This window comes from Pipra filicauda, unplaced genomic scaffold (assembly GCF_003945595.2).
Source record: "Pipra filicauda isolate LSUMZ 115617 unplaced genomic scaffold, ASM394559v2 scaffold16_size7369187_pilon, whole genome shotgun sequence".
NCBI classification, from domain to species: Eukaryota; Metazoa; Chordata; class Aves; order Passeriformes; family Pipridae; genus Pipra; species Pipra filicauda.
In genome coordinates, this window is record NW_024104207.1 from 3,730,870 (window position 1) to 3,755,667 (window position 24,798).

Genomic DNA, 24,798 nt, shown 5'->3' on the forward strand with positions numbered 1-24,798 from the left:
CCTCAGGCCCCGGTCCCGCCCGAGGCGGGAGTCTGCCGACGCTGGGCAGGTCAGGCTCACAGAACCTCAGACTTGTTAGGGTCAAATGGGACCGCTGGAGATCATCTTAGTCCAAGCCCCCTGCCAAGGCAGGGTTACCCAGAGCAGGTGACACAGAAACGCGTCCAGGTGGGCTCCCTCTCCCTCCAGACAAGGCGACTCCACGACCTCCCTGGGCAGCCTGTTCCAGTGCTCCGCCACCCTCAATGTAAAGTTCTTCCTTATGTTGAGGTGGAACTTCTTGTGTTTTAGTTTATGGCCACTGCTCCTCGCCCTGTCGCTGGGCACCACCGAAAAGAGCCTGGCACCATCCTCTTGGCACCCGCCTTTGAGATATTTATATGCATTAATGAGATCCCCTCGGTCTCCTCGGGCGCCATTTCAGCAGGCCCCGTTCCCTTCCCCAGGCCGGGCGGCGGCAGAGGGCGCTGGCCGGGGAGGCCGGGAGGAGGCCGGCAGCCGCAGCCTTATCAGCGTGCCGCAGGCCGGGCCGGGCCCGGGCGGCCGCGGGTGCCCGGCCGCCGGCCCATGGGCGGCGGCGGTGGCTCGCAGGCGCCTCCTCCTCCTCCTCCCGCCGCAGACCCGGGCTGCGGGGACCGGCGGCAGCAGCAGCAGCTCCGGTGTCGCGCCGGCCGCATGGCGGGCTACGCGCCGCGCCTGCCCTGGCTGCTGCCGCTGCTGCGGCGGGCGGCGCCGCCCCCCTGGGCTCGGGCGGCCGCCGGGGCCACCGCGCTCCGCGTCCCGCCGCGGCCGCTCGGCAGGTGCGGGGCGCTCCTGCCGCCGCTGCTGCTGCCGCTGGGCTCCCCGTCCTGCCGCCGCCTCCTTCTGCCCGTCCCAGCGCGCTCGCTGAGCACCGCGGCGGGCACGGAGCCGCCGGGGAGGGCTCCGGGCCCCCCGCCGCGCTTCGAGGCTCGGAGGCTGCTGGCCCTGGCGCGCCCCGAGCGCTGGAGACTGACAGGTACCGGGGGCCGCCCCGGGGCTTGGTCCGAGCGGGAGGGGGCGGTGGGCGCCCCGCCCGGAGGGGCTGCCGGGGCCGGGGAGCGCGGCAGGGTGCGCCCCCCGAGCGGCCGCCGCCGGGGCGAAGAGAAGGTCGTGTTTCCCTCGCGAACCGGCGCCGCCGGCAGCATCCGAGCACAGCGTGGAACCTCCGAGCGAGCGTTCCGTACCTGTGAAAAGCTAAAGACATGCCTTCTCCCCCGCTCCTCCCCTTGCCATCTCTTAATCTGTTGGTTTTTGAAGGGAAGGTAAAAACTTTTGGAAGTTACAGAACTCGGTTCCGTTTGTTTAATGCCTCTGTGCGTGTTCAGCATTGGCTTCACAATCAGCCTGCAATAAATTCGGGCCCAACACTCTCTGGAATCAAGTGAAAATGGGAATCCGAAGCTTTTTTAAAAAAATTAATTAAAAATCTGTTTCCCAATAATTTTTTTGTTTAAAGCTTTTGTAGGGTGTTCTGAAAGCTATTTATTTTTAGTGACTATATGGTGAAGTCAAACACTGTGGTCGTGTAAATTGCACTCTTAGCACTGATATTATGAACAAAGAGTAGAAATGAACTTTTCTTAACATTGCTTCTTGTGGGGTTGATAGGATAATAGCTGATAGTAAGGAAACAATATTAAATTATTATGTGGTTTGGTTTTTTTAAGTAATCTTTTTTGGTGGACAGCATGTGCACTATCTTAGCTGTGTGAGGCCTGTAGTCCTTTGCAGAAACTTGGGTAGTTCCTATGGAATGGGTAAATGGTGTTTGAGAGAAGAGAGGTGAGATAGACTTATATAAAGAGATGGTTTGTGAGATGCAAAATACTTTGCACAAGGTTTATTCACAGGGGATATTTACAGAGTTTCGTTACATGTTGGTACTACATAGCCAAAATAATTTGGATCCAAATGAATTTTTATAAATTTTAGACTACCTGCTGATTTTGCAATGATGTTCTGTGGTTTTCTCATTTAGATTTAATCAAGTAAATAAATCAGTTATTTGAAGGATGGCTTTTAGGACCCAAGGCTCCTAACTGAGAATTTAATTTAGTTCCCTTAACTGGGCACTTACTGTCAGCTTGTTTGTCATAGGCAGGGTGCGGTATACTTGTTTGTAATTATGTTTTGAAATAGAGCGAAGAGGCTTTAATCTGTGCAGTCTGATGATGGTTTTATCAAAGTAAATCAACTATCACAGTTCCTAAAAATCAGCTACATGCAGCTTTGTCTTTTGAGATAAGAAAATGGCATGAATTAAAGTTTAAACAAAACCAACACAACAACATGATGTTATCGAGTCATGTGGATGGAAAAAATATGCAAATGTGATAACTGCTTTTCGGTGTTCTGTTGGTCTTGGTTCTGGGAGAGGAGGGAATTTATGTAAAATTCTTATTTACTGATGCCCTACTTTAAAGAAGACTTTTGTTGTTAAGTTGTAATTAAGTGGGAGGATGGAAAAGCAAACAAGGAAAATACTTCGGGTCATTGTAGAGTGCAGGAATAACAAATATGGACAAAATGCATTGTAGGTGGTTGTAGGGAAATTGCATCTACCCCATTTTATCTAATATATGTTAAAATATGCTGCATTTTTTTCCTGTTGCAGCTTTGTACTGAGAAAGTAGTCCTTAAAAGCTCAATATCTCTGTTTTTCCTGCATTCAAAGAAAGAGGAAGGTTAATGGTTTCGCTGTATGAAACAATGAACCAAGGATAAAACATTTTATTTCCTCTTCAAGTATCCATAACCAGTAAGCAAATGCTGTGTGATCTCTTCAGAGGCTTACAGGTGCTGTTTTGTTCTACAGGAAGGTTGAGCTCTTCCAGATTTTTTGCAGTTTATAGAAGCAGTGGTCGGTAACACAGGGGTGTAGCATTACCACCTTGGAGTGCTGTGTGTCTTTTCTGTAATTCTACATGGCAGGACATAGTCTGCTCCTTTCAGTTGTGCATTGAAATTCACGGTCACAGAAGGTAAAGTAGTGGCAGGGAAGACAGTGGAAGCAGAGGGAGATTTATAAGGAATTTGAGCAAGACTGGTTTCACCCGTCATGGTGTGCTGGGGAAATGGTGTCAGCTGATGAGGTGCAGGTACAGAGACAAAGGTGACCTGCTCCTGTTGTGACTGGCACCAAAGGAGATAGTTGCATCTTGCTCTGTGCAGAGCCTCTTCACCATCCCCTGGCTCAGGAAGAAGTGGTGTGCTCTGGCCCGGAGTTCCAGTGTGCTGGCACTCAACACCTCTTGCAATGCTCTCCTCGTGGAAGGAGCTTCTGACCCTCTGGAGGCTCTTAGGAATGAAAATGAATGTAACAAATGTCATACAGTTCAAAAAAAAATAAGAGGAAAATAAATATCAGTGTAATGTGTTCCATATCCAGTTACTTCTAGAGCAGGGTAGAGCTGTGAATATATTTTAAATGGGACATGTGTGTTAAATTTTGTTGTTCCTAGTTAAAAGTGGTAAAAAGAGGACTAAACACTATGGTGGGAATTCACCCTGTCAGTGACCACAGTTTTGTGTAGTGGAATTAGGAGTTTGTAAATCCTGTAATACCTCCTGGGTTTATCAAAGGAGAGAAGAAATTGCAGGAATTCTTTGGCCGATGTGGTGCAATCAGGTAAACCTGCATCTTCAGTTAAATTCAGTTCCTGGGGAGGAGGACAGGGCCATTGTTGAAATGATTAAATCCTGCTGTGTGTGTGAGACCACAAAAATGCCTTTACAAAATGATCCCCTTTATTTCCTCCTGCCTCCTTGTTTCTCCCTGTGAGAATCTGTCTGTTGCATTTTATCCAAACCACACTCAAAGGAAACAATAGCTCTATTGAATTTTAACTAAGCATAAGAAACTCTAAAATTTTTAATCCCATAGCAAAATGTGCCCTTTCCCTGTATAAAAATTTGTATACACTGAGCGGGAAGGTTTGTTTTGTACACAGATATTCTCTAGAGATGTTCAAGAAATGGTATTTCATAAGTTTTATTTGGTAATAAATTTTGGGCAAATTTGTAATAGCTGCTTTCCTATGGATTAAAATTTGCCATTAAATCAGAAGAACACCGCCTTATTCATAAATTGGATTCTTCTGTACTTTAAAATTATACCAGGTGTTGCATTTTCTTGTCCTTCATTGAGAAATACTGGATTGTTGTAGATTCAAGGAATAAATGTCCTTGAAAACAATTCTTGGAAAAATCAATTTAAAAAAAAAAAAGTTGTACTTAAGACTACATGATTTTTTTCAGGTGTATTCCTTGTAATGTAGTTCAGAAACTATTTTAGTAATTCATTTGATTGGGGTTGATTAGGGTAATGAACAACTCTAATGTTTTTGTACAGGATGCAGAGTGAAATGTAGAACACATCATCTGTGAGCAGCGCTTCTAGAAAATCATGCTTTGGGTTATTTGTACAAGCTGACGTTTCTTAGATCAATACTTGAGTAGGAGTACCTTGGAAAACTTCGGTTATTTTAGGAAATTAAATTGGAGAGAGAATATGCGTTTATTTTGTAGTAACACTTAATGGTTTCATGTTGAAACTGTTGCTCTTCCAAGCATTGTAGCATGAATTTGAACATCAGGAGGCTACTCACACACTGTTAAGGGTATGGTTTCCCCCTGACACCATTTAAAAATTAATTAGAAGTCAGGCAAGTGGCATCTTTCTGAAAAACCTGGTCCATCCTTGACAGTGAGTCGAATGAATTCTGTCATGTGCATAATGGCAAGGAAGCTAGTGGGAGCAGGAGGGAGGCTGCAGGCACTAGAATGCCCATCTCTTTGGGACCTCAGTTGAACCCTAGTCTTCTAAATCTTGCTATTTCTGTGCTGTCACCCAGTAGTTGGGAAATTTCTGGCCAAAATTTACCTGGCCACTGTTTTTTGTTACAGTATTAGTGTAAAGTGGTTCTCCTTGTCTTAAAGTAACTCAACCATCACTTGATTTTTCTGAGGCCAATTCTTGTGGTTTTAAAATTCCTATTTATGTATATGCAGGGTTAACTTACTGATTGTCTTCTCATGTGCAGTGTGCCAAAAAATGTAGGCTGCATGGGTTTTTTGTGGTTGTTTCCCACCCTTGTTTTTCATTGTATTTTGTCAGTGTTTGGTATGAAACTCACAAAATGTCCAAACAGCCTTGTAGCTTCATCACAGAAAGTGTGCTTTTCTCTGGCTATTTGTTAACAGTTTCTTATTTTAAACTGGTGGCGAACCATTAATGAAGCTACTTAGGTAAGACATTGCAGAAACAGTAGCTCCTGACCAATGTAATCAGTTAGGTGCTTAGAGATTAATTTATTTGGGAAATGTTTTTGCTACATTATTTGTGTGAATTGTGAAGATAGAAGGAATAATAGCTAGATTGATCTGACATAAAGACTATCTTCTACACGCAATAAAAATGAACCAGTTAAATGCTTTAATGTGAAATGCACAGTAAAAAAAGCGGTACAAATTCATTGGACCAGGATTCACTAAAAGGAAATGGACTTCACTTGACCAATAAATACAAAATTTACCAGTGCATCTTTTTCCCGTAAAAGAAGAACTGAAGAGCCTGATCTTTTTTATGCACCTGATAATGTAGTAGATTTTATTCATCACTCCAAATGCCCTTGTGGAAAGCCAGTCAGTGTTAAGCTAAAAAAATCCCCATGTATTAAATAAAACTGCACAGATAACTGGTAAAGGATAGATATTCATGGTTCCTGGTAGAAGGACACTTCTCCCAGATCCAAAGCTTGTTTCTGACCTGCCAGCACTGCTCTTTAAATAAAACTAATACAATACTTAAAAGATTTCAGGAGTAACATTCATAGCTTACTGAATAGTAAAAACTAGCTACTGTGCCCTGTTGCTGGGTTACTGTGCACTGCCAAGTATCATTACCTCATTTTTCTGTCTTTCATCCCTGATTGGCTTGAATGATCTTAATTCATCTGAGGTCAAATCTTTATGTATTTGTCTTTAAAACAGCCCATCCCCCAACAGGCTTGCAAGCAATTTTTTTGGCTTTGTGAGCAGGGTGCTCTGGTAAGAAGCAAAATTAGAAACGTTCACTCTCCTGTTGGTATTCTTGCATGTAGAAATGGTTTATGTCACTTAGTGCATATTCTGAAGAGACGTTTCTGATAGCTCTGCCTAGGTATTGCTTGTAAACATCCTGGTTTATCAGTTGGTGACCAGTTCCTTGTCCTTGAATGAAGTTACAGATCTGCTGTCAAGAAGCAAGTCCCCGTTAGCCTTAACAGAGAGCATATTGATCTTAACAGTGGTAAAGTTGTCGGGTTTTGCTGCAATCTAGATTTCTGTGGAAGTAGACAAGCGAAGTGTTTGCCTAACATTTCTAAGAGGGCTGCTCAGCCGCTGCAGCCAGCTTGCCTTGTCATTGCTTCTGTTGCCACTTCGATGTCCTGGTTTCATAAGTTCCACAGATCTACCTCACATTTTCTTTATTGCCATCTCATAGCCTACAAAAAGAGATTTACTGTAAAAAATAAAACTTCCAAAATACACTATTTTGTTTGACGCAATTTTCTGGGTAACAGAATAAGCTATGGGAAACTAATACTATAAAGTTTACTCTGGCCTTTTTTTCTGTCAGTAACAAACTTCAGCGTCACTGAAGTGTCTCCATATCTGGTCACTGAACACTTTGTACTCCTCCCTTTAGCCAGTTATCACAATGACAGCTCTTCTTTGAATGAGGAGATAAAACATTTTTGCTCATTCCTATTTCTTGAATTAGGCAACATTTTAAAACAAACAAACAAAAGCAACCACTTGACATCTGTGCAATTTTCTAGTTGTTCTGCTGGTATAATCAATGCAACAGTTTTAATTAGGGAATCTTATTTTGCATGTGATTTCTAATTAAATTAATAAACACAGGTGTATTGCTTAAGTTTTTCAGTAGTCTTCAGTTTGTTTTAGGTACTAGCATTTGCTTTTCATTCAGTTAAGGCTGTTGGAAGTAATTACAGTGAAACCCATGCTAGTTTGAATGAATAAGAGCTGAAAGTAAATCCAAGCCAGAAAGGCTGTACCATTACACAGAAGCATATGGGGGTTTTAGCCATACAGTCCTCTTCCCTGTGTGAATATTTATATCTGCAGTTCATATGTCCTGTTCCATCCATAACTGAGAAACTGCCTGGGTTAATGGAGACTGAGCTGCCATGCAGCACTGTGTTTATAATCAATGCTTTTGTTCATCTCCAGCTGCCTTGCAGAGCGACCAGCTTTTCCTGACGGGAAATGACCTGGCTTTTGTTGGATTTTTCCCTGCTGTTTCACAGCTTGAATACACCAGCCAGCCTGTTAATAAGGTCACTCATGAAGTTTTAGCTAGCAAATAATATGCTTATGAGATGTGCCTATGGCATGGATCACATAAGTTTGCAGCAGGAAGTTTTTCACTTTCTACTATGACTTCTTACAGTTTCTATAGCTTCAAGTTAAAGATCCTAGTCCTGTATCTTTCATATGCTTGCTGGCCTGAATGTGACACAAGGGAAATATAGCTAAGAAATCTTGAATAAGAACCACAGGCTGCAGGTTAGATGCAATGGCAGGGATAAAGCTTGTTTGGGCAGTGTGTGGAGCTCCGGGGCACTGCAGTGAAAGTGCAGAGAAATGTTTGCTTGAGGTGATGAAAGGTATGCATTTTTTGTACCCTGAATTCTCCCTTATAAATGCACAGCTGTATTTCCACTTGAAGTAAAAACTGAAACAAAGCTTTCTACTTGTGTTGTAGAGGTGGTAAGAGGCATCAAACCATCTGTGTCAGGTGTTAGAAATATTGCTTACAGCAGTGTGCTGCTGAGAGGCTGGCTGCTGTCTTCATCGTAGAAGGTGATACAAGAAGCTTAGTAGAACAGGACTAAAATTCAGGCAGCTTCAGGACTTTCAGCACAGTGTGTTTTTGCCTTCAAAGGCATTATCTGCTAGTATTTTTGTAGGAATCCTATGAATGGTTGCTTTAAGTGTGGGGTTGGCTGTTGGGAAATTATGCTGTATAAATGTCATTGTTGTGGTTCAGTGGTTTTCATATCAAGTTTGTTCAGTTTTCAATTAAGATGTGGATTTTTCCTAGCTCTCAGCCTTCCAAGCTTGGCTTGGCTCAAGAAATTTCATTGCAGATTAAAGTTCAAAAGGCCAAGTCTTGGTCCAGTGTGACTTTCATTCTCTGTGATACACTTTCAAACAGTTACACAGGTTGTTCCATGGATGATGCTGCAACTGGAATTCAAGAGCTCTGCTCATCAGCAAATGTACTTCTAATGAAAGCTTATACTATTTTTCTTTTAGACCAACAGTAGTAAAGAGTAAAACAAAATTAATGTTGTCAGTCAAGAGAAATTAAATGGGTTTTTGTTCTTTTTTTTTTTCCTCAATAAAATTGCATGGTTTATATGATGCTCAGATCAGATCTTTACTTCAGTCCATTGTTATCTCAGAAACAGACAACTGAAAGCTTTCATAGAGTAACAAGCATCAATAATAAAACCCAAACCAAACAGGATTTGAAGGCTTGTTTGTAGAATTTGGCAACTGTTAATGCTCTTTAAGGATGACATCTATGAAAGGTTAACCTTGTTGGATGGTGATGTGGAAGGTTAGACAAGAAAAGCGATTCTAGGACTGTGATTGTATACAGAGGCTTTCAGGCTCTTAAAATGTACCTTGCCTAAATTAATTTATACAGTGACTTAAAACACCTTATTCAGAACTAGGCCTAAAAGATTAGCGGTTATTTCAATTGGCACTCACAAGCTTAATAGAAATTTGAAGTGAGAAATTATTTCATTTGTACTATTAATGATCTTGCAAGTTCAGAATAATTTTCCTTTTCCTTGTTGATTTGCAGCTGCTGTTGGCTTTCTGGCAGTTTCCAGTGTCATAACCATGTCAGCCCCTTTCTTCATGGGCAAAGTTATTGACATTATTTATACAAATCCCAGTGAGGATTTCACTGACAGCCTGACCAGCCTGTGTGCCTTGCTGAGTGGAATCTTTTTATGTGGTGGTGCTGCTAATGCTACTCGTGTCTACCTCATGCAGACTGCAGGTAAAAACAGAAGCAAAAAGTAGTACTGAGAGTCATTATGTCTTTTACAGAGTCATGATATCCAATGATCTTAAATAAATTCTTGGCACTGGCTGAGAGGTCCTATTGGAATCAGTAGCTTTTTCTTACCAGATAAAAAGTAAACTAATAGTGTAAGGATAAGTATGCTGGAATAATTTTTCATTTTTAGTTACTGTTACGTGACATCTTAAGGATTACTCTTTTCTAGTATATTAAAACCCTGTAATGTGACTTGTTCATTCCTGTGTAATCCTGTGATTTTTATATTGTTATTGTTTATATTGTTTATATTGTCTGTGTAAAGTCTTGTGTGACATGCTTGGCTGACTTCTGTTTCTGACAGGACAAAGAATTGTGAACCGTTTGAGAGCAACCATGTTCTCCTCTATTCTGAAGCAAGAAACAGCTTTCTTTGACAAGACCAGAACAGGAGAGCTGATAAACCGCTTATCTTCAGATACAGCCCTCTTGGGCCGTTCAGTGACCGAAAACCTTTCAGATGGGCTCAGAGCAGGAGCACAAGCATCTGTTGGGGTTGCAATGATGGTATGGTGGTCTGTTCCCTGGTTGGCACTTCTTGTGGTTTCACATTGGTTTCAGTGCTGTTAGGTAACATATGAGTGTGAGTCAGTCCTAGAACAGTTGTGTGTTCTTGGACATGGGTGTATTTCACTGATTATCTAGAATAGATGCATAGATTATTGCAGTAGATGATGTGCCTGTAGCCAGTTGATGTTTACTCACAAGCAGAATTTGGAGGATGAAGGACTGAAATTAACTACTGTTGATGCCCAAAGTTATCAAGCCAAGTGTAGTAGGCAAATAGCTTAATTGCATTTTTACTGGAGGTATTAAAATCAGTGATGACATTCCCATAGTTGTAAGTAAAATAAGGTGTGAAGGGCCTGATGAAAAAGTCATTAAAGTTGGTTGATTCTAGTTAAAGTCTAGGTGAGCAAAGGCAGCACTGCATATCAAATCAGTGCTGAGGATTTTTACAAGTATTTTTAGACTTCCTGCCTTAGTCTGTCAGTAAAGAATATATTTATGAAGGAAGTGTGCTAAGGAAGGCTTCAGTGAAGTGCATTAGTGCATTCCTTGGTGCTCAGTTGGTTCACATAAAAATCTGACTTCTCTTGATGTTCTTTGTGGCATTAGTATTTTTATGTTTATCTGAGAAAAGATGCATTGGTTGCAATTATCTTTAATGAAGGTGGAGTAGTTTCTGCTGTCTACTTGGATTCAAAAACAGATAGCAAAAAGTCTCCTTGTAAAAATAAGCTTCCAATATTGACATTATTAGAAACTGTTAAGAGTTTCCACTATGAAACTTTAAAGCCTTAATATTTTGTCACTGATAAGAACTATGGCTTTTTGTATTTGTATAAGCAAAGAGAGTCTAAGGTTAAACGAAATAACTTTATATAAGACATTCTGCTCCGAAATACTGCAATGATATAGTGCTAAGAGGTGGACTATAAAAGCTTGCCCAGAAAGAAGACATTATTATGAAATAATTATAAAGCCCATCAATTATGTCAATTTTGAATTTTTCTGGAGATTTTTGTTTTCAGTACAGAAAGCAAGATGAAATTAAAACATGTTAGACCTAATTTGAGTAGATCATATGAAGAGAAACTCTTTAGGAGCTTTAATTATGATTGTTACAACTGATAAGGTTTGCAGCAGTAAATTAAATACATTGTTCCACCCATTTGTGGGTGCTAGGGAGTACTGCTGACTCCATCTGTTCCTCAGTTACACAGAAGTAGTGTATGATATTTCTCTACTCAAACTTTCTGTATTACACAATCTATTTAAAAGTTGTGAAAGCACTTTATAAACTGTATATTAGCTTCTGTCCTTCAGCATAAGCAAGAGATTTCCTGGTAGGCCTGTTTACTGGCAAGTTAAGAAACTTGACTAAGACCACACAGTGGACCAGTGAGAAAGGTAGAAATGAAATCCAGACCACTTTGCTTATAATCCTTTGTTCTAACCACGGGATACTTCCCAAATGCTGTGGAGGAATGGATGTTTTGCCTGGAAAAAATAAAACAAATGAAACCATGGCAGCACTACATTACAATTCCTAGTTTTAGAAAACTCTAGCAAGGGAAGTTGCACTTCAGTACGACAGTGATTATTTTTAATCTGATTACTAACCCCTGACACATACCTTTTTCTTCTAGTTTTTTGTGTCTCCTAGCCTTGCTGCATTTGTTCTGAGTGTTGTGCCACCCTTGGCAGTCCTGGCTGTGATTTATGGAAGATACTTGCGAAAACTTACAAAAGTGACCCAAGATTCTCTTGCAGAAGCAACACAGGTAATCTTCTAACAGATGCTTTCTAGTTAACTTCGAAGTTGCTCTAGTATATTTAGGTTAATATCTCTGAAGTTATAGATCTTCTGAAGATAATTGTACTGTTCATTGCCTTAAGCCGTGCTGAGCCTGTAGTTTTGCACCTGAATATGAAAGATAAATATCAGTAACACTTATTCATAGATCTCAAAAAAAACCACCCTTCCATTGTCCATAACAATATCATATGGAGGTACTAGGCCTTGGTAATTGGAAATGTAGGAAAGGGTGAGGAGGGTAGGCTTTAGCTTTGTGAGAGCATAAAAAAATGCTCTATTAAGCCTATTGAGTTCTGTGTAATTTGGTATCTGGGTTTGAGAAACACTTATTGGATTACAGTTATGAGTTTGAAGCCATCAGAAGCATCCTAGATGCATGCTTGCTTTGCTAGCAAATCCTTCTCTGGAGTGCCTCCCTGACATATGACCTTATTGTCATCTCTTTAATGTTTATGAGGCTTGTCATTTCTTAAATTTTTCTGGGCATCTCAGCGCATACTCAGATATCTGGGAGGAAAGTAGAGGAATCTGTTGTTTCTGAAGAGGCTGCTGTAGAGGGCCCTTCATTGTGTTTGCTTACCACACTGAAATATTCTAAAGCACTGTCAGAGAACAGTAGTGATAGTGACCTTTTCCTCAAAGGCTGAGGGTGAGCATCCATCATGAAAAAGCATAGAAATATAATTAAGAAAGATCTAGTTAAAATAGCCACAGTTGTCAGCTGATATGAACTTGGAATGTCCTTTGTAGGACTTCTCCAATTTGACTGTGCAGAAGTCAAATTGTTTGTCTTCTGTTTGTCTTCCTCATACGGTGTTGAAAGGAAGCTCATGCCTTTGTAAACCATGTGTGGGACAAGCAATGGGCAATTCAAATTCTGAGGTTGAATGGGTGATGGAAGAAGGAGAATTATTTTTTTTTATATCATAGTTTTACATACAAAAAGGGGCCTTGGTTTTTGTAAGACCATCCAAGTGTCACAACATAGTCTAATTGACTACAATAGAGGTATTTTAGAATTACTACTTTGCTGTTTAGAAGTTAAAATGAAATACTGAGTTGAAATGAGACATTAGTAGATGGGCTAAATTAATTCCCAGTGTTGCTTTGATCAAATGAGTGGAATTGTTTTAAGAAATAACTGTAGGCTGTTTTACATGCTTTAGTATAGAATAGAATATTAATATTCTTTATTTTTCCCCTCCCCACGTCATTATTGCAAATTATTGTGAATAGTAATTTCTCCCATAGGGAAATTTTTTAACCCTGCTTTTATATTTTTCTGCCTCTGCTGGCATTTAAGACAATCCTGCAGTTCTTTTTAAACTGCCTGGGCACACCGTTTACTTTTAACCTAATAGAATTGCAAAAAAAAGGGGAGCGGGGTGTGGAGAAGAAGGCATGAGACATTTTTCCATGGTATCCCAAGATATGGAGATTAGTGTAGTGATATTGATTTAACTTTGATATGTTCTGTAGTATGAACATTTCAAATTGTGTGTCTCTGTGTATCTGTTTTGTTCTTTGCTTTAATGTAGTTAGCTGAAGAGCGTATTGGAAACATAAGAACAGTTCGAGCTTTTGGGCAAGAAGTGGCTGAAATGGAGAAGTATACAAATAAAGTTGATTATGTGCTACAACTGGCTAAAAAAGAGGCACTAGTTCGGGCAGGATTCTTTGGAGCAGTAAGTATATTTTAATTAAGTAAGCCAACCATGTTATGCCAAGTGCCAATTATTTTAAAATTCATGAGGATACTTCAAAATCTGCAAATAAATGGTTGAAAATAATTTGAACCTGAATAAAACTGTGGGAAGACTGGACTTAAATCAGTCTAAATTGCTGTGAAACTGCATCTCAAGATACAGTGGTATGATAAAGTTACTTTAAGCATCTATTTCTGCCCCATACCCTTAGTGGGGACTACTTATCTGAGGCTACACCTCCTATTCAAGGAAGTAAACCTGTGGAAACCTTCCCCCACCCACTTTACAGGTTTGACTCCCTGATGAGATGAGCTTCAATGCACAAAAAGCTCGGGATTGTGCAGGTGTGGGAGGGAGGACAGGGAGGGTTGGACTGCTTTTTTCCATAACTTAATTGCTTAATTGTATTTCAAAACTGTAACATAAGTGCAGACAATCAACTCTTCTTCTTTACTGATGGTTCAGAATAACGTCCGACATTCCTTTCCATCTTGGGAATTAAAAAACAGAGTTGCTTGCTTTTTAACCACTTTTTGGATAGCACAGTGCAGTGCCAATGGATGTCTGGCTGGTTGTTGGCTGGGTTTGCTTTAGAATTGTTGAATTTAACTCAGTCCTCCAAAAGCCTAGATACCTATAGTGTGAGAGTTCTTTTTATTAGAAGGAAAATTCTGAAACAACATTTTAGAGAATGAAATTTAAAATGTATGTGACAAAATATGCCTTTTTCTCTTTTTCCTTAGACTGGTCTTTCTGGAAATTTAATTGTCCTCTCAGTCTTATACAAAGGAGGATTACTAATGGGCAATGCCTACATGACAGTTGGTGAACTCTCATCTTTCCTAATGTATGCTTTCTGGGTTGGAATAAGCATTGGAGGTATGGAATGGGAAATTAGATTTTCTTCGCTTCAAAGCATTACAGTCAGTATGGGGGCAGAAGGGAAGAAGCTCTTAAAAGATCTGGCTTTCTTAAGAGGTCTCTTCCACATGATCTTCCCAGGAAATCATGCTTTCTTTTTTCTGAAGAGTTAATGAAAATAATATTTTTTCACTTAATCTTAATGTAAACCTTCTGTTTTCCAAAAAGAATACAGAGATTATTTTTTTCAATGTGTGCATGTGACTGATACATATTACTTTAATTTTGTTTAGCTCTGAATTAAGATAAATGACATATTGTGTAAAGAAATAATACTTGTATTATATTTTTTACAAAATATGTGGGTCTGCGTTAAACATACTTTATTTAGAAAGGCACATAAAATTTAGCTGTAATTCAGTACACAGTGTCTTGAACTGGAAGAGTAAACAAAGTGCCAGCAGAACACTGCACTCTGGTGCTAACCTTCTGGTTTTCCTTACTGACTGACACCTCCTTGAAGCTCACACTCTGTAATCTACTGGCCCAGAAACAAGCTGTTCATCTTTTTGACAAAGCTGTCTTCATGGCTGCATACAGGCAAAAATGAAGATAAAGGGCCTTGAAGTTTGACAACTTACTGGAGTGTTCTTCTTTAAAATGAGCCTGTTACTTCTGATAGACAGGGAGGGCGATGGAGCTTGCCTGTATTCTTCTTTTCTAAGACTAAGCCTGGATATCATAGATGCACCTGAGGGCAAAATGTACAAAACCTGCTTCCTTGTATATAAAAATTCCAGTGGCACCCATTCCAGCTACCCAAACTGTTTCTTCTCTGCTTAGCTCATCCAAGTTTGGTAAATGGACAGATACCCAGCACTTTAAAAACATGGAACAAATTAATGTTAAATAAATGAAGGTTAGAAGCACTGCTAAAAATGTCATTGAATTAACTTTTATTTCCTATAAAAACATCTTTATAAATTCTACTAAAGATTATGGAGAATGTAGATCTGCACAGAGCTCATTCTCATGGGGACTCTGAAGCACAGGTGTCTTGCCACAAAAGGCCTGCCTTTCTTGATGCCTACAAGGCATATAAATCTTCCAAGTGCTAAGTCTGCTCAGTATATGTCACCATTAATACATATAGGAGTTCATGCAACTCCATGAGTGGTTGTGAATTTGCAAACCTCAGTGCTTGATTTTCAAGGCACCCTGTGAGGCTTATGCCTTCCCTGCTGTTCTAGGACGTAGATGCTTTGGCTCTTTTTCCCAAGCAGACAACTTGTCACCATGGCTAGTGCCTTGTGTTGCAAGCTTTCAGATAGTCCTCAGCAGCAGCATGATGAAATGCCCTGCCTACACTTATGGACCTGTGACCTTGAGCTGGACTTGTTGCTCTGCAAGCATAAACCAGTAAACCCGTTCTAATATACTCTGGGTTTTTTGCCCTGCTGAAATCACTCTCAACACTGTAAGCATTCTAAGGTGTAAGTATGTTTATTCTGTTGTAATTCAGAGATTTTGAAATTGGTGCCTTTTTGTTTTGAGAGACAGACAAAAATAAAGAAATAGGACATTTTATATTTATACCTTACTCCATTTTTAGTTCTACATCAGTTTTCTGTGTTTATTTCAGCTGGAAAGCCCTTCACCCAAGCTACCTCCAAGATGCTTCACACAGCTGCTAAGAGCTGGGACCCAGTACTATATGCAGGCCTTGTCCTTAGCTTTTGCTTTCTCCAGTAATGTTTGAAGCATACTGACGTGGGAGACTTTTTCTTTTCCATTGTCCATTGTCCACAAAGCTTCCCAAGTGCCAGTTCAGCCTGCAGTTTCATGCCGTCTCTGCTCTGTGGTTGACTCAGCGAGGCTCCCCTGTAGTAGCATAAACCTGTCTGACAAAGAAGGGTATTCAGAATGCTCCATTCTACTGCACGATTTGGAACATATGGCTGGTTGGATGCAAAGCTATTTCCCAAAGCTGGATGCTGTTCCTCCTGACAGATGACTGAAAAAGAGCATACACATGATGCTAAGTGTATTAACATTTTCTTCAGAAATATTTGTTTTACAGATATAAATAAGAATGGTGAATGAGGGTTATTGGTAGCTCTCAAATGAGACTAGATAAGATCTAAATCAATGTTTGACAGTCTTTTGGAATAAAAGATCCCCTACACATCTGATCCTTCAATGCTGCTGATGAAAAGTATAATGATAATTTTATCTCTCCTATGTCTTCCATTCCATATGGATGCATAATACTGTACTGTTTTTTGTTTAGGTCTAAGTTCCTTTTATTCTGAGCTAATGAAAGGACTAGGTGCTGGTGGACGTCTTTGGGAACTTATTGAAAGGAAGCCCCAACTTCCATTTGATGGTGGGTTCTTGGTTTGTTACTCTTCATAGGTTGATTTTTCTCTTATGGGTCAGGAGTACTTCAGAAGGGGGTGCACAATACTTAAAGTTGGTACTAACTTACATTCTTTTGAAAGAAACTAGATACAAGGGTAACTCTTCTGACTTTTCATAAGTATGAAACAGATGATGAAAGTTTCCTTTAATCAAAAATTTTAGAAGCCAAAAATTTAGCTTAATTACTTTTGACTTAATTTTTCTTTAGTTAATTCAGAATATTATTTTAAACTTATTACTTTGAAAGATATGTGATTGGGGACGTGCTGATTTCTAGCTTTTTGGAATATTTTTTGATGTCATCACCACTTCCTCTTGGATCAGCTTTAGAGTGAAAAGACTGGAAGGAAGCAAAAAGAGAGGAGGGAGGAGCTCTGAGATGGCCGTGTCTCATATTTCCACTGAAAGGCTTACTGTGCTCATCTCTAATGGCTAAGAAATGACCAATCTGAAAAGAGAAGCTTTCGAAACCAGGTGGTTTTCATTAAGAGTATTTCAAGCTTAAACGTTTCATACTGATCCAGTGAAAACAGATCCTTAATGAAACGTGTTGATTTGAAACCTAAATTGCAAACACAGACAGTTTGAGGTGTTTCAGCGACATCTGCCAAACTGAATTTTCAAATTCTTCTGCCATAGGAATGAAGGCATGATTGGGGAATAAAAGGAAGGAAAGGAGGAAGGCTGATATGGGAATCCTGCTTCTTGGGAGAGTGTGGATGTGCAGCTACAGCAGGCGTTGCTTTTGGAATGTTATGCACCTCCTTCCTCACAGTAGTACTACCCACATTTCTCCCTTACTTCGAGGGGCAATGTCTTGTTTTCACAGAACACTGGCTGTCGCTGGTGACAACAAATATCTCAGCAACAAATTATAATGTCTCTTTTTCCTGCATCTAGAATCCAAACATGAAGCACGTATATGGCTTTTAGATATTTCTACAGTAATATATAGAGGAAAGAGTTGTGGTAGCAGACTTCCTATATTGTGGTAGATTTCAGTGTTTCAGGCCACGGAATAGACTGTGCAATAACTGGAAATGAGACTTAAGATAAGCAACTACTTGTTACTGTGGTAATAATAAGGATTATGCTGCTAGCACAGGATTTAGCAAATACATTTCTTTTCCCAAAATGAGGTTTACAAATCATTGTGTAAACAATAGGGTTACAGTGTGTATGTCCATAGGTTAAAGTCAAGGAAGGAATCTGGAATTGTATGCTCTTGCCCTTGCCATTTCAATGATACTACCATTAAAATGAAAACTTGGAGAAGAAATGGGAATCTGGGGGGGAAAAAAAAGCAAAATAAATTATCTGCTCTAGAAACAGCGGAACTAGTGAAATCTTGATTGCTGCTGGTGGGTGTTTGTGTTCCTATCCACAGTTACTGTTTAACCAAACATGGGCACGTGCTGCCATGTGCCCTGGTTAGTTGGGGGTTACTTGTGTGCTGTGTCTGAAAAGAATTAAGGGGTTTGAGTTGCATGTCTCTAGCATGAGCAAACATGATTCTGGTGTTGCTCTAGTCTGCCAGTTTTCACAAAACTGGTAGGAACTTCGTCAGTGCAACTCAGTCCTTTGGGATTGCAGCACCACTGTTCAATTAGTTTGCTGTGTATGGATATGTATCACTGGGATTTAACAGAGCTTGGAGAAATTGTGTCTTTGTCTTACCTATTTATAAGCTTCTTTTAGTAATTATATTCTTTTAAGATAATTGTTTCAATCAAATGGTGTGCTCCAGAAAGAAGCTGGTTTTATTTAACTTTGGCAGTCTTGTTCATTCATGGTGGATTGTTACAGTATTTCACAAACTGAAATTTTTATTTCAGTGACCTGTAGCCTAAGAGTCAGGCCTCTGACTGGCATTTGAATACACTGCTGTCCTGAATTTATTAAATGTACTTTCCACTTAAGAGAAAAAATAAAACTAAAAAAAAGGCTGTTAGTGCAACAAACCTAGCAGCACTTTATTCCAGTGACAGCCTCTGCTTAAAAGCTACCCAGTTAAGAGGTAGTGGAGAAGGAACTGCTCTTATTCAAAGAGGAGAGTGTTTCAGGTGAGTTTTGTGGCTTGGTGAAAGGGCAATAAGTAATTTGCAATGTTTATCTTTTTGTGTTCTATGGTAACAGGACTTTGGCCTTCACCAATGCCATTTATTTAATTGCTCTTAATTGACAAAGCATAAATTGTTTATAATATGTTTAAAAATTCAGATAATTCTAGGAGAGGTTATTGTTGTTAGGTATTGCAAGACGCAAATTCTCATCTTGCTGTAGGCAGCCTACAACTTCAGTGGTGGTGAGCAACCTGAAATTGTATTCAGGTACAAGTGGTGTACCACACTGATTCACTTACAGCTGAAATATAACCCCCGTGGTCCTGAATTGTGGCTTGCAGCTACTCATACTTTGAAAGCGTCTGTAAAGCAAGTTCTAGGAGAGCTGAGCTAATTGTTTTTCTGTTCACGTTTCTGTATTTTATTCTTTGTCATATAGAGGGAATCACTTTAGGCAAAGACACATTCAGAGGTGCTTTGGAATTCAAAGATGTTGAGTTTGCATATCCAACACGTCCAGAAACATCAATTTTCAAAGATTTTAGCCTTTCCATTCCAGCTGGCTCTGTTATGGCTCTGGTTGGCCCAAGTGGTACAGGGAAATCAACTATTGTATCCCTTCTGCTGCGGCTGTATGATCCTATCTCAGGTATGTTTTGTGTGTTGCTCTCATTTGTGACAATTAATGCCTTGCATGTCAAATACACCTTAAACAGTTGGGGTTCCTGTGCTTGAGGCCCATGTTTCCCCTTGGGGTGTATGGTTTCCCTGTGGTGGTGCCTGTGTAGCTGTACTGATCCACCAGTGCAGCATTTGATTCTTCACAGGTCATCATTCTCAACTGTTCTTTGTCTCTTTTCACAATGTGTCAAACACACTTCACTTTACTGTTTCTTAATTTAAGGTACTATCACCGTTGATGGCTGTGATATCCGCCAGTTAAATCCACTGTGGCTCAGGACAAAGATTGGAACAGTAAGTCAGGTAAGGAAGAAATAAAAAATTCCAAGTGGCTGAAATAATTTTGTGTGATCAGCTAGCTTTACTTCACTTTTCTTCTTTCTAAAACTATATAATATTGCTTCCCAGTGAAATCCCTCCATCTCACCATAACTGCTGTTGCACATGCTTTGTTCTAAAAAGAATATTTAGAGCTAGTCCCATTATTCTGTAGTCTGTTTTTACATAATCATAGAGGTTCAAAATGTTAGCTCAGGAGAAAAGTGCACATGGAGACTGGAAAGTATATTGCTATAAATTGTATGGGTATGACCATCGTGATGTTTGCTATAATTTGTTGAAGAAAGTAACACAAAGCTTAACACTTAATTGCCTTTCATATGAATGGAAGCCACAAAACCATATTTTTACACAACCATTTCAAAAACCTGACCTTCTATGTTCTGTGTTATTTCCAAGAAAACACAATTCCATTAGGAAAGCATGAAAATACAGCACAGTTGGCATGTGCTCTTACAGTGCCACCCCCCCAAACAACCTCCAAATTCTGGAATTACAGAGAGATGTTCAATGGTGTCTTAAAAATAAACTATTTGACCAATTAAAATGTTCATTCCCTTGTCTCCCCAGATGCTTCACAGTGCAATTAACTGTTAGGCTGATGATCTGTTTACAAGCATATGGGTATCTGGATATTTGTTGCATTTCAAAACAACTTCTTTATGTAATAATGCCACCAAAAGCTTTTGTGCAAATATTATTTTCCCGTTTGCACATTAGCACATTCTTTTTGACTTAATATATTCCATTTGAACTACCAGTAGGAGATTCATACTGGTATTCACACTATGTATGTCTCTACTCAGACTTACCTTATTTCAGATGTTTTCCCAATGTACATCACTTGTCCTATCTCACAGTTCTTTGTTGCAAGCTTTAATATTAATTAAATGCACAAAATGCCATCAAATCTGTGTAGAGATTCAGAGAAGAATCATCACTGATGCAAATCATAGAACAGTTTGTGTTGGAACGGACCTCTAAATGTCATCTAATCCAACCCCCTTACACTGAGCAGGGACACCTTCAACTGGATCAGGTTGCTCAGAGCCCCATCCAGCCTGACCTTGAATGTTTCCAGGGATGGGGCATCAACCACCTCTCTGGGCAACCTATTCCAGTGTTTTACCACACCCACTGTAAAAAGTATCTTCCTTATATCTAATCCAAACCAACCCTCCTTTAGTTTAAAACCATCACCCCTTGTCCTATCACAACAGGCCCTCCTAAAAAGTCTGTCCCGGTCTTTCTCATAGCCCCCCCCTTTACGTACTGAAACGCCACAATCTGGTTTCCCTGGAGCCTTCTCTTCTCCAGGCTGAACATCCCCAACTCTCTCAGCCTTTCCTCACAGAAGAGGTGCTCCATCCCTCCCATGATGATGATATGTAGCAAATTACAAAAGGAAGGTTTTCTAATGTTTGAATGTATGGCTCATTCTAAACTCTTTCTAAAATATTAGGAATTGAGTTGTTTTGTCAGTTAAAAAAGCAACTTACTTTTTAATTGGTTTTCACTGCTCATGTTGATGTTATGAAAGGGGGGGTTTTATTTGTTTTTAATTCATATAACTCTAGCTTACGTATTCTTTGTATGAATATTGTGAGTTCTTGTAAGTGGGATTTATGTTACTTGAGATACAGATAATACATGTATATAATTACAGATCTACCATATTAGTTCTGTGTTTGAACTTTTCAGGAACCAATTCTCTTCTCCTGTTCTATTGCTGAAAATATTGCCTATGGTGCAGAGGATCCTTCCACTGTGACTGCAGAGGAGATTCAGAAAGTTGCTGAAATAGCTAATGCTGCTAGTTTTATCAGAGGTTTTCCAAAAGGGTTTGACACTGTAGTTGGAGAAAAAGGCATTTTGCTTTCAGGTGTGTCTTTATGTTGCTTATTTTAAAAATCTTGATGCTATAACGTGAAGTAAAAATTCTGTTATTTTTTGTTACCACTTTTTTCTCCAAGTCATAACCTGCCATGAGTGTTAAAAGAATCCCCTCTTCATTCCCATTCCCCCCTTAAAGTACATGGGCCTAATTCTGCTGAGCCCAGTATTCAGTTAAAATTTCTTACGTGTGTTTTCCTATTTCAATGAACGGATCTTTTCCCCTAGGTGGACAGAAGCAACGAATTGCAATTGCTCGAGCTCTGCTCAAGGTAAGCCAGCACCCAAACAACTATTTAACTACTTTTTGGGCAGAGGCAGGAAGCATTAAAAAAGAGGAGGTCTTTCAATGGGAGACGTAGAAAAATATTTTTAAAAAGAAAATTGTATCTTTTTTATTAATGAAATTGGAAAAGGCTGAGTGGCTTAAAAGACAACATACTTCAGTGCTTCTTCCTATCTTTCAGTCATGTGTTTTGATAGTTCTTGCCAAGACTGATGTTCAATCACTGTATAATGGCTCACTTTTATAAGGATGAAGGAAGGCTTTAAGAATGTGGTACTGGTAAACTCAAATATGATGCTTCTGTGTTCAGATCTCTATCATTCATGGGTTAATTTTCCTGGGTGGCAGTTTACTTGTACTTTAGATGCCTTGTCTTAGCTTTGAGGGGAAGTGGCCTGGATTTGGGACAAGATAATATTTCAGGCACAATGTTGTGACACTTTTTTTCTTCAAAGATTGATAAAGATCTAGCTTTAGGGCAGGCTCTGTGCTGCACAAATTTGAGAGGCTTCTGAGGATGAGAAGGACAGGGAGCTTGCAGGGAGGCAGTTTGGTGCTGATGCTCAACTGGAAGTTTTGATCCTTGCTGAACTCAGTTTACATTCATGCTAGGCCACACAGGTCTCCATACCATCCTAGCATGCCCAGTTCTAATAGATTAATAGGAATTTCACTATACCAGTTCTCTTTTACCACAAATGTTGAAAAGTAGACTGTATTTCAGGTCATGCATTTTATACAGTTCATGGGATTAGAGACTTTATTTCATGGGGAAAAAAAGGCTGTAAAAATAAATTAGTAGATATACTGGGGTAGTTGGGGGTGCAGTAGAGTTCCTTCTCTCCCAGATAAAGTATAAAGCTTTTACTCTCAACTTTATCAGGGAAGTTTGGGTTATGTACTGTAATTCAGAAGTGAATTCTTCTAAGGGATTTGAGTGCTGGCAGTTTGGTTTTTTTAAAAAAAATCACTTATTTGGGAAGAGTTCTTAAATGCTAGTTCATAACTACTATGTATTTTATCTGTGGGTGAAATACTGCTTGTTGGTAGGGTTTTGTTAACTTTTTGTTACCAGTTTTATATATCAGACTGACTGCAAGCAGAGTGTAGCTGAGCCTCTGTGAAAGGAAACTGAACTTTTGACCACAGTGCTGCCAAGTATGCATTAAAAATCATCTCACGCCTTTAGTTTGTATCTTTCAAATAGTTACCTAGGAATAGTATTCTATTGGAAAATTTGAAGTTGAAAGAGTGTTGTTTCTGATTTGTCTTCTTAGCATTTAGATTTCTTAAAAGTAATGCTTTCAATTCTTTTGATGAAGTAAGTACTCTTACTTGGAGTTTTAAGCTATATGAATCCTGTTCTTTATGATATAAATATTCATATCTTGTTTAATTATTATAACCAATTTTACTTTCTTCTTCAGAATCCTAAAATTCTTCTGTTAGATGAAGCAACAAGGTAAGAAAGAAAAGAAATAGAAACTTAGAAATTATGTACCTGTAAAATTCAGATTTGGGACCCTTTCTTTCTCTGCATGCCCTTGCACAAACTCTCTAGCCCCCTTATTGTTCTCTACCCAAAAAAAAGAATGTGCCTTCTAGAATGTGTGACTTGATTAGGAGACCTATGATGAAAGCTGTTTATGCAAAGTGTAAGGGATAGCTGGTAAATTTGTAATATGTAACTTGATTTTGAAACTCTCCTTAAAGCTTTTTTGTATCTTTAATTTAAATTTAGATCTTAGTGTAAAAGAGATATAATTATTCTGCAGTACAACTGTTTTTTTCCCACTGAATCAATTTAGTGTTATTTCTCCATGCTTATTTTTGCATGTGAGAATTGTAATGCCTATAACTTGGATGTGAGCACTAAGCAAATTCACGAAACTTCCCTGCAGTTCCAGTAGTTCATCTTCACTAGCAATAGAGAGGGTTTGCAATTTTGGTAAAATAAGCCTAATACCGACAAAACTAACCTGTCTTAAAATAACAGATATCCTCCTCTGTCATGTCCCCACCCCATTTCTTACTAGTGCTTTGGATGCTGAAAATGAATATCTAGTGCAAGAAGCTCTGGACCGCCTGATGGAAGGGAGGACAGTCCTAATTATTGCTCATCGTCTGTCTACTATTCAAAATGCTGATTTTGTTGCAGTCCTTGGCCAGGGTAAAATTCTTGAATGCGGAAAACATGAGGAACTACTTGCAAATCCAAATGGACTTTTCAGGAAACTAATGCAGAAACAAGCTTTTCTTCAGAACAGTGATACTTTTGCATTAGATTTACAATCCAGAGAAAAGAATATATTAAAAGAAAATGTATGAGAAGATGTATGAGTAATGGAAGCTTACAAACTACAAAGACTATAACTTATGTTTCAGTTATGTAAAGTAAATGTTATATTTTTCCAAAATGTACAAAATATTCTTTTGAAACTTAAATGTGTTTAAACTTTTTATTGAAAGCTTTTTAATAATTATTGCAACTTTTAAAAATGTTTATCACATTGAGATAATTTCAGTGTATAGATTCTTCTACTTTGTGTTACACTGAGAACATTTAGAATCTTATTTGCTGTACTGCACTGTATGATTATGTGCTCCATTCTCAAGTAAGTTCAGTATTTTAAAGATAATTAAATGAGAAATACTATAATTTTCATATCATTCTCTCTCTCTTTTCAAGGAACTTTTGTATTTTGTGCTTGTCAGTAGTCTTACAATGCTGGAATTCAAAAATGCATGACACTAATGGACTCTGTAAGTTCTGTCTGACTTCCACTGCACTGTCTTTCCAGTTACCATTTGTTCTGAACTTGATTATCATCCCCCTCTACACTTACTGTAAAGAATTATATACAAAAACACATTTTAGAAAGTATGAAAGCATGAGTTGGAGGAAAGTTCTTTAAAAAACCAAGCCCAACAAAAAAAGACAACCAAACAAAAAACCTGACTTTACATAAAGACAAAGGAAGTATATTAGTATATGAAGTCAGCATAGAAAAATCTAAAATTTGGTATGCATTTTCTTCTCTTCTCTATTTTCCCATTTC

The 24,798-nt window shown here is 39.2% G+C and overlaps 1 protein-coding gene across 1 annotated transcript; it reads left to right on the forward strand.

The window, feature by feature from the left end:
• The first annotated feature begins 527 nt into the window (after positions 1-527).
• On the forward strand, positions 528-24,407 carry ABCB10 (ATP binding cassette subfamily B member 10). Its single transcript, XM_027721408.2, has 13 exons — positions 528-997; positions 8,906-9,106; positions 9,471-9,673; positions 11,320-11,454; positions 13,028-13,174; positions 13,939-14,074; positions 16,347-16,442; positions 18,980-19,189; positions 19,445-19,524; positions 21,262-21,442; positions 21,682-21,725; positions 23,167-23,201; positions 23,776-24,407. The coding sequence occupies exons 1-13, from the start codon at positions 568-570 to the stop codon at positions 24,065-24,067; spliced, it is 2,190 nt and encodes a 729-aa protein (XP_027577209.1). The 5' UTR covers positions 528-567; the 3' UTR covers positions 24,068-24,407.
• Positions 24,408-24,798: the final 391 nt, after the last annotated feature.